The 15,985-nt window shown below is 39.0% G+C and overlaps 3 protein-coding genes across 22 annotated transcripts in view; all 3 read left to right on the forward strand.

Annotated features, from left to right (window-relative positions):
* dock3 (dedicator of cytokinesis 3) overlaps positions 1 to 5,721 on the forward strand; it is a 205,597-nt gene extending 199,876 nt beyond the window's left edge. For 17 of the 20 annotated variants that reach the window (XR_013203395.1, XR_013203396.1, XM_077226928.1 and 14 more), the window contains one exon: positions 60 to 5,721. Coding sequence is in view for 17 of the 20 variants with exons in the window: in XM_077226928.1 (XP_077083043.1) it covers positions 60 to 644 (585 nt within the window). In the remaining 3 variants the exon portion in view is untranslated. The remainder of the gene's footprint in view (positions 1 to 59) is intronic. The other 3 variants (XR_013203394.1, XM_077226945.1, XM_077226946.1) reach the window with 3 other exon arrangements.
* Positions 5,722 to 6,456: 735 nt separating this feature from the next.
* Positions 6,457 to 9,456, forward strand: manf (mesencephalic astrocyte-derived neurotrophic factor). The gene is made up of 4 exons (XM_077226980.1): positions 6,457 to 6,695; positions 7,582 to 7,709; positions 7,808 to 7,949; positions 8,804 to 9,456. The coding sequence occupies exons 1-4, from the start codon at positions 6,608 to 6,610 to the stop codon at positions 8,986 to 8,988; spliced, it is 543 nt and encodes a 180-aa protein (XP_077083095.1). The 5' UTR covers positions 6,457 to 6,607; the 3' UTR covers positions 8,989 to 9,456.
* A 635-nt stretch (positions 9,457 to 10,091) lies between these two features.
* rbm15b (RNA binding motif protein 15B) lies at positions 10,092 to 13,969 on the forward strand. The gene has a single exon (XM_077226981.1). It carries the CDS (start codon positions 10,321 to 10,323, stop codon positions 12,769 to 12,771), a length of 2,451 nt encoding a protein of 816 aa, XP_077083096.1. The 5' UTR covers positions 10,092 to 10,320; the 3' UTR covers positions 12,772 to 13,969.
* Positions 13,970 to 15,985: the final 2,016 nt, after the last annotated feature.

Consider the following 15,985-nt stretch of genomic DNA (forward strand, 5'->3'; position numbering starts at 1 on the left):
AACATTGCAACACATACAATATATTGAATATAAAAACCTGCTTTACCTTTCCTCACCAGTCGCCCCTGCACCCTATACCTGCCTCACCCACCAGTCCACAATCGGGCCTGGATGGCAGTAACTCCACCTTGTCCGGCAGCGCCAGCAGTGGCGTCTCCTCTTTAAGCGAGAGCAACTTCGCCCAGTCCTCCTCCGAGCCTCCAGCTCGAGCCGACACCTTGGACTCGATGCCGAGCAGCCAGGCCTGGACCACGGACACAGAGGAAGCCGAGAGTCCCTACCTCCCCGTACGCTACAGCGTCTCCGAGCCTGAAGTTCTGGACCCTCTCAAGCCCGCTCCGTGCCGTAGTCACTCAGCCCCGTTGGTTGTAACCCCAGGGATGCCCACCGATGGCCACCACCACCATCACCTCCATCTCCACCATCACCACCCACATGCTATACACATCACCCACCCGCACTACCACCACCATGAGCCTGCACCTGCTCTGCCTCCCAAACCTTACCTGAGGGAAGGGTGCATCCCTGAAGAGGACCTGAGACCGGTCCCGAGACCCATGCCCCGCAAGATCTCCCAGCCTCTGCTCACTAACAAGGAGGAGCAGGCCAAGGTGGCATGGGAACATGGCATCAGCGAAGAATAGACAAAGAACAAGGTTCAGCTTGGACCATTGGTTTTGGTGTTATAGGTGGTTGGGTTTAGGAAAAGTCCCAAGAAATGACTGATTTGAACCTTCTTCTCTACTTACCATGTATCCAGTGTAGTTCTTTTACACCTTTTAAGAAGTGCTTGCCATGTTGCTGAGCTTCTACATGCTATTGAGATTTTTTTGTTTTGCACTTAGTGGTTGTTGGTTGGGAGTTGCTCTGGAGCCTTGAGTTCAAACTGAGTGTAGAGCCCAAGCTACTTCCCCTCATTAGTATCAGTATGTTGATTGAATAATACAGATATGGTGAAAATCCGGAAAGTTGCAATGGTACGAAAAGAGATTTTCAGATGAAACAGGAAGCACAAAATGTGATTCAGATGGTTTTGAGGTGTACCAGATCCAAGAGTTTGATGTCCCCAGAGATAGATACATCTCTTGTCAAGGTCTACAACTTGAAAACACTTCATAATCATCATCACAATAGTTTCGATTTGTAATTCATACACCTTCAAAAAGACTGTTGAGAAACCTTATCAATAGGCATTGTTCAGTTTTGGTTGGTTAGCACTTTAGCACTTAACATTTGAGCACCAAAAACCTTATTAGTTTTCCCTTCTTATTTTATTAAATTCTGAAATAATTTAGAAAGTGCAAGCAGCAGTCAAAAGTAGATATGTGTTTCTTTAGATAGTGGCTAAAATTTTTATTAAGTTACATTTCGCTAGTCCACATAAGGGTGGATTTCAGATGATCTTTGAAGGAGTTTTAAGATCTCCTCATCGACTAAGCATGCTCATTGTAAAAGCCACAGACGCGGTTTTGTTAATACGGTGGCTGATACATGCTAACACTTCATTAGAGATCTTAAAACACTTCACAGAACGTCTGTTAACTCCTGCAGTTGTGGGAAGCTTCTCCTCAGAGAGAATCTGCACTGATTTGACAGTAAGAGGCTTTTACAATCTTGGTAAAGCCTCATTACACCCACAATATTGTCGTGCTGCGAAAGCAAATCAGCCACTCTAAACGTTACTACCCCGTTATGCTGATAACACAACAGCCAAAGCGCTGTTAAATCAAAGCCATTTCACAGATGTCTCCTCACAGTAAAGCGGCTTTTGGTCTCAGCGGGTTCCTTTGGGAATTGATTTCTGTTCTTCTGAGTTGACAGTTTTAATAAAGAAGTATATTTTTAGATAGAGCTGTTATAAAATTCCAAGACTTTAATATAATTGTATTGAAAAAAATACAAAAACAGAGTTAGAATAAATACAGCTTAGATTATATTATACTGTATATGTTTATGAAAGATTATAGCCTATCACACATTTTAAAAGGTGGAAATGAGGCAAGATTCATGTGTGTTTTATGTTGTGACTTTTCTAAAGTCTTTCAACTGCTGATAGATACAAATTCAGTACCTGATGGTGTTTGCATATTAACTTCAGACGACTTGAAAGTATATGTTATTTAAAAAGCATTTTTTTTATGTACAATGTGCATGTTCTCTTCAATGGTGGTGATAATATTACCCTACATCACTTGAAGGGAGGGCCTGTTATTGCTTATACTGTATATGTACACACCCTCATCCACATCCTCATGATTATTTCTGATTTGAGCAACACTGCATATAGGGATAAATTAATGTGGCTGAAAACCCTAAATTTGCTGGCCAATTTTAATTTCATTTTTCCAAAGGAAAGCAAGAACACACGTTCAATAAAGTGTCAAGTTGTAAAAGCTATATTGTCCATGTTAATTTTAGCTTGTCGGGCGATTTGTGTCATTATGGGTAGCTCCGCCCACAGTTAAATCTCACTCACTGGTCCAAAACCTTGCTCCATACAACTCAATGTTTAATTATGTTATAATGTTGGAGGTGCACTTATAATGTTAGTATGATTTTTACATTAAAAATGGTCATAATTTAGAAATAACAGGAAATTTTTTACCCAGATTTTAGCCCTCTGATTTGAACGCTATGTTTTAACGGGCGTGTCTGCTGTGAGACTTCACACTTCTGTGATTGGCTAAAATCTTTGCATATAAAATAAGTATTACTTATGTGGAACTCTCTTGAAATGTTTACTACGTTTTTACTAATACAGCTTTCGAGATTAACTAATCACGAAAAGTGTTTATTATAGCATTATATTTAGATCTACTCCCGTGACATGAAAGGTTGCAGTGATGTAGCCGATGACAGATGTATCTGTTGAGCCTATGAATGCAGCTCATTCCATCTCGATTTCTGCACTCTCACGAATGCTTTCATCACAACTAACAGTGCAAACAAGGTGTAAGTAAGAGATCCGTTGTGCAGTTTAAACAGTGTCATTGATTATAACGCGAGTTTTGGCCAGAGTCCAGAACTCAGTCACTGATAAACTCACTCTGAGTGATTGACAGCTCAGTCAATATCACAAATGAAATATCAGATTACTATCATGCTATTAAGAGAAAAAATGTGAAGTTGACCGTTTAGTCACTGGCTTGATTTAATGAAGCATAAACACCATTAAACGATTTTGAGACAAAGAACTGTACATGAATCATATCAGAAATCACTGATCACACATCAGGAAATAGAATTAACACGGTTACTTACATGTTGTGGCATTACTGTGGAGTCCATATCTTACAATAACAGTCTGTTTGCAAAGCCTGCGCCTAAATTGCGAGTGATTTACCAATGAATCCACTGATAATCACATTGTTAAATAAAAATAAGCACTTTTCTAGCATTAGGATCCTTTGGAAGATAATATTATTTTTAGTCCAGTGATCCTATATCCTATACTCTTCTCTTCTCATCTCACTAACGCCTTAGTGGGCGGGGCCAAAGATGTGATGCGACTATTACGTCATAATGTGACAAAATTCGAAGCGAGTCGTTTTCTGAGCTTGATTTCAAGCTGTTTTTGGACTAATGTTGAAGTTTTGAATTCTGAAACTTATAGGATGTTTTAATTGTACAATGAGATCTTACATGTCAAAATATCGAGGAAAACTTGATTTCTCCATTCATGACTCCTTTAAACATCACATATATTCGGATTGGCTGTGAATTCATTGTGTCATACGATATACGGACAGACAAATTACTTGTCACAGAAGCGTTAACCGGGTTAGGCATATATTTTATTTTATTAATATTTATTTTTTATTATGGGTGTTCTCCCATTTATTTTGCTATCTGTATTATAAATAATCTCTTTTTATTGATTGATTTTTATTTTGTACTGCACTGTTGGCCCTTCACAAATTGATGATGTGGTTTAATTTGGCTTTGTATCACTTAATTAAGAGGATATATTATGGGCTTAAAAAGTACTTTATTATTTATTTCTGGCATGCAAACACAAAAGTATATACTTTAGGCTGCTCATAGTACGAAATGTACTTAAGCCCCAAATGAGCGAAGGCAAAGGCAAGTTTTTAGGTAAACTTTTGTGAAATGAAAACCGTACTTTTCATGGCAGGATATTTACAGAGAGAAATGCATTCACCGTAATGGCTGATATGACTGAAACAATCTTTTTATGGCCAGAGAAAGCAAATACACATGATAGAGGGCCTTCGGTAAATGTTCATTACATTTAAAAAAATATTCCCATCTGTTTTCCGTTTGTCAGAAAAGCCATAAACTGCCATTGTCTATTCATTCATACGCTCTTCCTCATAAAGTGAAACTTGGGTAACTGCTGATGGTATGCAGTTTTATATTATTACATATTATTATTTTCTTTACTAAATTATAAAGACATATAATGATGAAGTAAGCGTGTCATGTCTCCAAAGACATATAGAAATGGGTTGAGTGATGAGTTATTAATACTGGTTTATATTAACTTTAATCATTTTAGGGTTAATTCAGACAATATAAATAATTTTTATACACATTGAATATTCAGTGATCAGGGAAAGAACTGGAATCTATGCAAAGATCGAGTGTTATAAGACAGAGTGTCGAAGTATATCCGTCACAGCCCATTCTGTGAATATTAGCACTGATAAAACTAAAAAGCATTAATATTTGTTGTTTTGAGCATTTCTTATTATGCTTTCTAGACATTTTGCATGTAAATATTGTCTGACGGATACTGTGTGTCTTGTATTCGTTCACCATCGTAATTTTGCTTGCATATCCAAGCAAAAAAATATCTAGATTACGTAGTATAATCACAATTCATTAAAACATATGCTTTAAATGAAGTTTACTCATTTGGCACAAGCAACTGTAAAAAAAAAAAAACACACACAGAAAAAACGAGTGTACATATTTTACATGTTTGATATCTCCATGGAGGCAAGCTGACCGTTTTTGGATTCAAAGTTTCAGATTGAGGGTGACATTTTATTTTTTACATGATGAGGTTGCCGTGATCAGCATCTCTAATTCAATTCCAGATCAATACTGTTGTTATGTGTGAATTGCTAATGAAATATTGGGTTTATTTTCCTGAAAGGATTGATGACTTGAATGAGGTACATATTGTCATACATTTGAAATGACAGTTTCTGGTAATGTGAGAGGATGAAATGGGTGTGCAAAGGGAAATGTTCTTTTTTTGGTCTGTACATATGAAAAACTAAGTAAGGAGGGGTACTAAACGCTCTGGCCTGCATTACAGTTCGTACCACACCATGTCTGGCTTTATTTTGTGTATATAATCCTTCAAAAGCTTTGTATTTATATGGTCAAGAGGGACAAATCATGTATAGACTGAGATTAATTGTCTGCCTTGTACTTTCTGATGTAAATGTGTTTTTAAAACTAAACTGCAAACGAGTGAAAAAAAAATATTTCAATGGCCTACTCACTACAGTTATTTTGTGTATTTTGCATTGAAATCTGAAGCGTTTTGTTTTACCATGCAGAAATACGAAAACCTTTGTACAAGTATTCTCAAAGTATTTTTTTCTGTATATATTGTGCTAGCATGAATAAATGTGGTGTGGATTTTAGATGTAAATACACACTTTTTCTTTCCTACTCACTTAACCGCTGTGACGTGTAATTCATTAATAATGCCTAAAATTAAAATTAAAGAATGTTTTATCGACAGCTATTTGCCTTCTTTCCTTTACTTGGAGGTGTGATTGAGTCATCAATTTAAGTTCCATGTTTTTTTTGTTTTTTGTGTGTTTATTGACAGCAAAGTATTAAAAGGACCTTGAAAAAAACTATACAAACAGCAAAAAAACATTACACAATATATGCCGACCAAAAACATAACTTGCATCAAAATGAAAATTATGGCTGCTCATACCGAAAAACCATAAAGTTAAAAGAATAGTGAAGTCAACAAAACAACTATGATGTTCATCCGACTTTAAAGAGCTTAAAGTGTTTGGTTACTATTTAGATTCATTAGCCAATACCTAGTCTGACTCTTACCTGAATAAAGAGTGGATTTAATGTGTAAAGTGCTATATTTGGAACTAACATGGTAAGTTAGGCCTATTGCCTTTATGTGACGCCAATATACTGTTTATGTGAGAGAAATATAACAAAATGGCCTTCTTTTATAATATACTTACTGTTGGTGGAATGATGACAGTTGATTTATGTAAAGCATCACCGGATGGAGGAGAACTACAAACATGACGCTGGTGCAAACAACACATCATCAAGCTGTATATCGTCACCAGGAATGTTCATCTTCAGAACCAATCAGAGGCCGCCAACTGGACTCACTCCCTGGATGAACACTGCACATCCATTCAGACAAGAGTGCGTGTTGCGACGTCATGCGCCAGCCAATAGACGAGCGAAGAGTGGACCGGTAACCAATCAGATGTGAGAGGGGGCGGGGACTTTCAATAGGAAGCGCTGTTGAATCGGTACGTTGCGTGTTCTCGAGCCGGTATCTTTAATGATCGTACAGAACCAAGTCCAGCACTTTTTCATACCGTATTTAAGTAGTTAAAGACGTTTGTTTGGTTTTAGGATGTTATATTTAAGTGGGCTTTCCGTGGCACTGGCCCTGGCGCTGGTTCCGAGCTACAGTGACGCTTTGAAAGATGGAGAGTGTGAAGGTGAGTTTGTTTAATATCTTCATGATGTAAACATGTGCAGGAAACGCATATTACCTGTCAGAGATTCCTTCTGCGTTTTATTCGTTGGCTTTAGTTTAGCTATGTTGTATGTTTAGTTGAGTTTTTTTTTTATTGGGTATTTTTGGTGTTTGTTTTCTACTGTTAACTACTTCAGTTATTCAGTTGATTAATAATTATATTTCTTTGTTAAAGTTAAACGTATTTTATAATATATTTGTAAAAGTGTATATGTATAATGTGTAGCATATTTGTAAAACGATCTATTAGAAAGGTAAGTATTTTATAAATTGAAAACATTTTATATTAGTATTGTAAAGGCATTTATTTGTGTAATTTTGTAAATTAGGTCACATGGCCACTACTTTGTTTTGTTTTTTCAATGAAAATCTTTTGGACCCTCATATAATACTGTAAACATTAAACATATGTAAATACATAAGCACTTCATATTCAGAATTATCTACGGCACACCTATTCAAATATTGGTCATAATTTCCTATTTTCCTGTTCATGAACTGATCAGTAAATAAATAATTTTGAAATGAACTGATATGATGCTATATATGACATTTATCTTGATGATTTCATAAACGCGACTAATTTTGTTGCTCGGAGGGTCTAACAGGGTTCCTTGGAAATATCAGAAAATTCCTTGCCTGCAAGAATTTATTATTATGGGGGGGAAAACTTAAAAGACATGTATATTTTAATAGCGATTACACATTACTTCAAGTTTTATTTTCTGGCGTATTTTTTCATCAGCTAGGTATTGATGTATTGTAAAGTAAATCTTGCTTGTAAGCTATAACGTCTTGTTAATGTATCATTTTTCAAAGAAAAAAAACTCCTGATTTTTGCATTGCAGTCTGTGTGAGTTTCCTGGAACGGTTTTACCAGAAGCTAAAAGACGGCGACGTCAAGTTCAACAGTGACTCCATTGAAAAAGCTCTCCTAAAATTTTGCAAAGATACCAAAGGGAAAGAAAACCGCTTTGTAAGTCTGTGTGTGTATCAATGAATTCTGCTTTTTTTCTTTCTTGCATTATTATGTTTGTTTATTCTTAATTTGTGTGTGTGTGTGTGTGTTTTTAGTGTTATTATATAGGGGCAACAAGTGACGCAGCAACAAAAATTATCAATGAAGTTTCCAAACCGATGAGTCACCATGTGCCAGTGGATAAGATCTGTGAAAAGCTCAAAAAGAAGGACAGTCAAATCTGTGAACTAAAATATGGTAAGTTGCATAGAAAATACACTGCTCGGCCGTAAAAAAAAAAGGTTGCTGTTTGTATTTAAATAGGCAAATGCTTAAGAGTCTATGATTGGATCATTATTGCAGTGATTGTTATGTTTCTAGCATGTTATATCTGGCAAGTATTCTCTTAACCCTAATTGATGGTGTGTAGTGTGTAGCTTTTAAATTTTTTAACCATTAGTATGAAGACACATCATGGCCATATTCCAGGATGACAATGTCAAGATTCATCAGACTCAAACAGTGAAAGAATGGTTGTGAGGAGAATGAAGAATAATTTTCACACATGAATTCTCTCCTGTCAGTCCAGAGCTTAAATGCATTGAAAGTCTTTGGGATGTGCTGGAGGAGACTTTACACAGTGCTGGACTCTTGCATTGACAATACAAGATATTGACCAAACATTGATGGAAATAAATGTTGTGATGTAATTTCCATCTATACGATCATGATGTATCTTCCTACATGGTTGATAAAGAAATGAAAAGCTACACACTCCATCAGTTAGGGTTAAAGAACACTTGCCAGAGATAACATGCTAGAAACATAATAACCACTGCAATAATGATTCGATCATAGACTCTTAAGCATTAATGCCTATTTAATTAAAACAGCAATTTTTTGGGGGGCGGGCAGTGTATTTTTGTTCTAGTGGTTGGCGAGTAACCACATCAAATCCATAGTTCTGTTCGTTTAAGCATCCCAAGATGCTCAATAAATCGCTCTTGCCAATATATTGATCTATATCCACTCTGTATAGTTATAAAACAATATATATATATATATACATACACATATACTGCAAGCCATTAAATGCATTTTCCTCCTCCTAGATAAACAAGTTGACCTGAGCTCAGTTGACCTGAAGAAGTTGAAAGTGAAAGATCTGAAGAAAATTCTGGAGGAATGGGGCGAATCCTGCAAAGGATGCGCAGAGAAATCTGACTTCATTCGCAAGATCAATGAGCTAATGCCCAAGTATGCGCCCAACGCAGCCAAGGCACGGACAGATCTGTAAACTTGCAGGGATAACGGGACCAAGGCAGCGGCCAAAGGCATTTAGGGTGGATTTGCGCTGTGAAGCTGACTGACCGGCTAACAGTGGGGTTTGCATTGTGTTGTCACATTACCATGTACTCCTGGGGTAAACATCAAGAAACCGAGCGCACACACTTCCGTCGAAATACAACCTTTCATTTATGACTTGTAATTTGCAAGCTTGTAGTTCTAAATAATATCCAACACAACCTATGTTTGCCTCCTTACGTTATGGGGAATATGTTTGACACGCTTTGCCAGGTTTGATTTACAATTTCTTTTCTTCTTTTTTTAGTTTTTTTTGTTGAGGGTATAGGCTTTCTTAATTGATTCATTATATGAAATATAATGGAGGAAAGTCTCATCTTCAAAATATGAGGGTCAGTTTGAGTGTAAAATGTGTTTAATACAGTTATACTGTCTTTTTTCATTAAAAGAAGAAAATAAATTGGTCTTGTTCTTTATTATTATTTTTTGTCTGTTTTGTTATATTGTTTTTATTATGTTTGCATTTAACATTATACCTTTTAAATCATGGCCACTTTTTGTACAATTTCCTTCAGGGCATTAGCATTTTATTTGATTACCAAAACATTGTGATTGTATTGAATTGATTATATGGTTATATAATGCATGCAGTTGCATATCAGCTTTTGGTACATTAAATTCGTCCATCCACATTATTTGGATTGTCATATGACATGCATACCTTTTTCATTATTGTATATGATGTGATGCTTTTGCTGATGTTTTGCTATTTTTGCAGATACTGTGCATAGTATGTTAATTTTCTGTATGCATAGGGGACTAAATGTGCAGTGCATAACGGGAATATTGTATGCAATACACACAACCGGATTTGATCATTTATATATTATTTCACATTCCCAAATAGACTGCAGTAGCACAATAATCCAGGCATTGTGTTTTTCTCAGCTTTTCTTGAATGAGAATAAGTATTAGATTTTTATGAAAAGTATTAATTCGTTTAGCTCTTAGAACTTTATTTTACAGTCAATATTGATTTTCCATAATTCTGAAGCGTAACGCGAATGCGCACTGACGTCAGCTTGGCTCCTCCCACTCAGGGGCGCGCACATTCCTTTTGTCCAAGATGGCGGAGTAGATGCATCTGAGGCGACGCTAATGTTTGTCGTTTTATTTTTATCGGTGAAACTCAACATCCAGGCAAACGTTTTTTCGTGCAAACTTTAGTTGAAGTCCTCCTCACGGATGTACAAAAACTCTTGGAGCCGTGAGATTTCACCTCGGAGCTGATTTTATATTTTTGCGGGGGGAGCATCACTGTAAAATGAAGCGGCAGGCCGATCGCGACGCGAGTCCGTCCAGAACTCTCGCCAAACGCGTCCGCGAGCGAGACCGAGAGCGCGAACCGAACCCGCCGCTCGCGTTGCTGCTCGCGGAGAGCCGAAACTATCATAAACGAAGCCGCAGCCGAGAGCGGGAAAAACCGCGGGTCCGTGAAGAGAGAGAGAGTCTGCATCACCGCCCGCATCACGAACTGGGTCTGCTGGGTCGAGCCCCCCTCCGAACCACCTCAGTCCTGCCTAAAGGTAAGACTGTGACACCAGCCACTGAAACAGTGGGTACACGACTAGAATACAAGACACTACTTATCAGCAACCTTGGATCTCAGCTTTCTGATGAACATGTGGAGGACGGACTGTTTCATGAGTTTAAAAAGTTTGGAGATATGAGTGTTAAGCTGTCTCATACGCCTGAACTGGGTCGCGTCGCCTACGTCAACTTCAGACACACGGAAATTGCACGTGAAGCACGTCACGCCAAAACCAGGTTGGTGCTATATGATCGTCCACTCAAAGTTGAACCCATGTACATGCGGCGTCGCAGTGTCACGCCTCCAGATGTTAGTTATGTATCTCTGCACAGCGCTGCCTACACCTACAGACAGCGGTCCCTGTCGCCCGGCGCGGGGAGCACTAGCGCCCTTCGAGAAGTGAGACCTAGGCATTACGTTGATGGCATGGGACTCAGCCGGGACCGTGTTTTGGACTATTACAGCGCTTTGGAGGAGAGGAGCCGTGCGTATGCATATCAGCTTCCTGAGGACGAATTAAAACCAGAGGACGATCAAAGAGCCACGAGGAATTTGTTCATCGGAAACTTGGATCATAATATTTCTGAGGTGGAACTACGACAAGGATTTGAGAAGTATGGGATTATTGAAGAAGTCGTTATCAAGCGGCCCGCTCGCGGACAAGGCGGCGCGTATGCTTTTCTTAAATTCCAGAACTTGGATATGGCTCACCGGGCTAAGGTGGCCATGCAGGGGCGTATGATTAATGGCAACCCGATTAAGATCGGATACGGGAAAGCCAATCCAACGACTCGGCTCTGGGTGGGCGGACTTGGCCCGAATACGTCTCTCGCTGCTTTAGCACGTGAGTTTGACCGATTTGGGAGTATTCGCACTATTGACTATGTGAAAGGAGATAATTTTGCTTACATTCATTATGAGAGCTTGGATGCAGCCCAGGCCGCTTGCGCGCAAATGCGTGGCTTTCCTCTGGGCGGTCCGAACCGTCGGCTACGTGTGGATTTTGCGAAGGCGGAGGAGACGAGGGCGTACCCTCAACAGTACCAGCCGCCTTTGCTCCCGCCTCCTCATTTTGATATTCTAGCTGAGGGTTACGGACGCCACCGCAGCCTGGAGAGAGAGCTGAGAGCAAGGGCCCGCTCACCGTCACATCCTCTGTTCGCAGAGCGAGAAAGAGAGCGCCTTTCGGACCGGGACTGGAGTCCACCGAAGGGACTGGAGCGGCGGGCAAACCCGGAAGCGTTTGGGCGGGTCCGGCCACGCAGTCGTAGCCGCAGCCGGGAGCGCTGGGTAAAGGAGCGGGACCTCGAACGGGGGCTGGGGAAAAACTGGGAGGAGCGGCGCAAGCGAAGAAGCCTGAGCCCCAACGACCGTCCCACCGAGGAGCGCGGGCGGTCAAAGCTCAGAGGAGGGGCGCCGGCCACCCCTGAAGACAGTCCGGACCGGGGCCGCGGGCGTCTCCCGGACTCCACCTCAGAACCCCTCGATCACACCCCTGACAACAGCAGACACTCCAGCGATGAGCGTTCTGCGCAGGACGAGTCCTTGCATCTGAGGAAGGACGAGCGGGATCGCAACCACCGCAAAAGCGAAAGCGACCCAGACTCGCAGACGGACAAGTCCAAAACGGACTACAAAAAGCCCAGCACGCTCTCCGAATACGCCCAGACTTTGATCCGCGTGTGGCACGGTTCTCTCGTCCTTAAAAACAGCTGCTTCCCCACAAACATGCACATGCTCGAGGGAGGCGTGAGCTTTCTCCACGCCCTCATGAGAGACAATCAAGCTGGAGGTGCCAAGATCACGCAGCTTAAAATTGCCCAGCGGCTGAGGTTGGATCAGCCCAAACTGGACGAGGTGACGCGCCGCATCAAGCTAGGCAGCCCGGACAGCTACGCCGTGCTCCTCGCCGTCCAGGGGCCCATGGACCGGGACGCCCCTCCTCCAGAACCAGGACTTCAACAGCGCCTTCTCCGCAACCTGGTGACGTACCTCAGAAACAAGCAGGCGGCAGGGGTCATCGGCTTGCCCCTCGGGGGGCCCAAAGAGCGGGAGACGGGGGGCATGCTGTACGCCTTCCCTCCTTGTGACTTTTCACAGCAGTATCTCCAGAGCGCTCTCAAAACTCTCGGCAAACTTGAGGAGGAGCACCTGGTGATCGTGGTGGTTAGAGACTCACCTTAACACTTCAATTCCAACTCTATAAAACGTTCCACAATAATTTTATGCCTTTTATGATTTTAGGATGGACCTTTTTAGCTTAATACTTCCACAAAGTCATCATTCCTTTCTTAAAATGTTTTGAAATCGAATAGCATCCCAGAGAAGTTACAAATTAGTTTTTTTGTTTGTTTTTTTCTCTCAGCTGTGCTCAAAATATTCCATTGCATTCTACTTTAAAAAAAAGTGTTTTATATATTTGCATGCACAAAGCAATTTGACTGAAGTTCTATAATGGGTGTACTACGTACTGGGCCTCATTTTTTAAAACTCAAACAGAATTAATGTGCGTAAATCGTTTGTAACAATCATGTGTTGGTGAATTGTAGCATTCAATTCACTCTGACAGTTTACCTAAAAAAATGTTTGTCAATTTCTGTTGAGCGGAATTCAAATATGTGGCTTTTTTACACATTCAGTAACAGTTTTTCCTCTCGCTGTCCGTTTCACAAAAATCCTAGATGTTGTTTTTTTTCAGAAATAAAACGGTGCTTGACAAGGCAGTATGTTCAGTTCAGATGAGCCGTTTGTGTCGAAACTGATGGCATCTACCTCTTTAACCATTTAACACATCAGGTATGTTTGACAAAATGAAGCAAGTCTTTGAGCCCATTGCGTTTTAATTGTATGTTGTCATAAATATGCACCTGCAGCACTAACAGAAAGGTCATGTGACCATAATTATGTTACATACTGAATGAGTACTGTACTGATCCAGACACACTAATGTTTGTAACCCTTACGAACACTACAGTTTAAGCTCAAGTACGCAGTGCCCTCTGCTGAATGACTATTTGCCGAGTCATCTGAACCCATTGGTAAAATTGAGTCAACACACACATTTAAAGCAAGTGCTATTCTGAGAGTTTTTAAACAAATGTCCTCTGATTTGAATTTCATACAGATGTGTAAACCTGAATCAAGTGTTATTCTTAGATTTTAGTTGATAATCATGGGGTTTGAAGGTCCACCTGCCAACACTACAACCATTTGCACTGAACGGGAATTTTCCATCGTTGATTTTTAATCGTGTTCTTTTGTTTTACACCTCTTTTAACACTCCTTTTTTGTAATACTTTTATAGGAAGTATTTTTTTCTGTCTGTATGCGAAAACTGTATGGCGTATAAAAAAAGTAAAGATTTCATGTGCTTGTTTTTAAACTCGTACCTCCTGTCGTTATTTGCAAAACTGTGCAGTTTAATGTTTAGCGATATGTAATGGAAATGGCCTGTCTCCATAGTTACCTCTTCTCCATCTCAGTCCTGCCTACAAAACAAGTTGTGAAGGTTAAAGTGGTAACCAGGCAACCACATCCATCATTGAAAAAAAAAAAGATCCCAGAGTTCAAATGAGGCTTGACTGTGAAGCAGCTTGTAATAACCGCTAGATGGCAGTGTGGTCAAGGAAAAGCAACATTAACTCGGCATATGAAAAGGCAAGTTCCTGCTGTGCAAGTGGGAAGTTGCTTGAGGGGAAGCAGTGAGTGCACTGCATATTAAATGCTTGCTAAGACATTGTTACTGCATTGAACAGCGTCTTCATTTAGTTTCACCATATGCCAGTATGCAAATGAAGTAGTTTGCATACCATGTTTATGCTGTTTAATATATCGATCTACATGACGCTGGAAGATTAACCATCCTTATTGTTTTCAGAAGCTTGTTAATGATTTATAATGTAGTGAGTGACTAACACTTAATTAGCTCATTTCTCAATGCCAGAATGAGAGAATATAAACCGATCAAGCCACTATAGTCCAGTCTGTCAAATCCTGACGGATCTCCCAACGCTTTCCCGCTGACCAACTGTCTGTACAGAAAGGCTTTAGAGTTACTTAATTGACTGAACCTCCTCTCTCAAGGTGACGGGTAATTTTAAATTGGCCATTTATCCTGGGTTTTTGTGTGTTTGCAATTGTCAAGCTGCCAACAACTGGTGTAATTTGAACTGGCCACTGATGTCTGCTGTTGGAGAACTGTGATTCATGCGTCAATATGGGATGGCCTGAATCGCAGCTCTCATATTGGACTGTCATATTTTGATTTTGTCTGAAAGCGTTTTAATGGAATCCTGATGTTAAATGTAGTATTGGGGCAAAAAGGGTGTAGTGCAGTTCTAACCAATGTGTTTGAAATTCGTGTGTGAATATAAGATCTTAAATTATCAACCAATATTATTTAAAGGTCGTTTTGGTACAGGAGAATATATTGTGCCAAAATGACATATATAACGTGTGTATGTATATGTATATACATACATCACTGCAGTCTTCAGTGTCACATGATCCTTCAGAAATAATTCTAATAGGATGATTTGATGCTCAAGAAACATTTCTCATTATCAATATATAGAATTCTTTGATGAAAAGAAAGTTCTATTTCATTTATTTGAAATAGAATATTGTGTAACATTCTAAAATCAATTTAATGCGTCCTTGCTGAATAAAAGTATTGGTTTCTTTTATTGAAAATATATTATAATAAAAAAGTTATTTTAAATTGTAATAATATTTCACAATATTATTTTTTTGTTGTTTTTTTTAATCAAATATATGCGGCCTTTGTGAGCATAAGATACTTTCAAAAACCAAAAAAATGTACTTTTGAACGGTGTGTGTGTGTGTGTGTGTGTGTATACACACAATTCTTAAAAATAGTATATATTATACACACATGTATGTATGTGTATATATATATATATATATATATATATATATATATATATATATATATATATATACATATACACACATATACACACACATATATACATACATATACACACACACGCAGTATGTGTATTTATATGAATTCTCTTCTGCTCAAGCCTGCATTTATTTGATCATAAATACATTTAAAAAACAGTAATATTGTGAAATAATATTACTATTTCAAATAATGGTTTTATATTTTAATATACTTTAAAATATTATTTATTCCTGTGATCAAAGCTGAATTTTCAGCATCATTATTGCAGTCTTCAGTGTCACATGATCCTTCAGAAATTATTCTAATCTAATGATTTATTATCAATGTTGGAAACATTTGCTGCTTTATATTTTTTGGAACCTGTGATACTTTTTTTTGTTTCAGGAATCATTGATGAATAAAATGTTCAAATGAACAGCATTTATTCAAAATATAAATATTTATCAATCACCTTTTATCAATTTAACA

Source organism: Siphateles boraxobius, unplaced genomic scaffold (assembly GCF_051911475.1).
Source record: "Siphateles boraxobius isolate OS27281-9 unplaced genomic scaffold, OSU_SipBor_1 13, whole genome shotgun sequence".
NCBI lineage: Eukaryota > Metazoa > Chordata > Actinopteri > Cypriniformes > Leuciscidae > Siphateles > Siphateles boraxobius.

Coding starts and splice junctions, on each gene's coding strand:
- rbm15b (XM_077226981.1), top strand. CDS start 10,321: ATGAAGCGGCAGGCCGATCGCGACGCGAGTCCGTCCAGAACTCTCGCC.
- manf (XM_077226980.1), top strand. CDS start 6,608: ATGTTATATTTAAGTGGGCTTTCCGTGGCACTGGCCCTGGCGCTGGTT. Junction 6,696..7,581: donor GAAAGATGGAGAGTGTGAAG/GTGAGTTTGTTT, acceptor TTTGCATTGCAG/TCTGTGTGAGTTTCCTGGAA. Junction 7,710..7,807: donor AAGGGAAAGAAAACCGCTTT/GTAAGTCTGTGT, acceptor GTGTGTTTTTAG/TGTTATTATATAGGGGCAAC.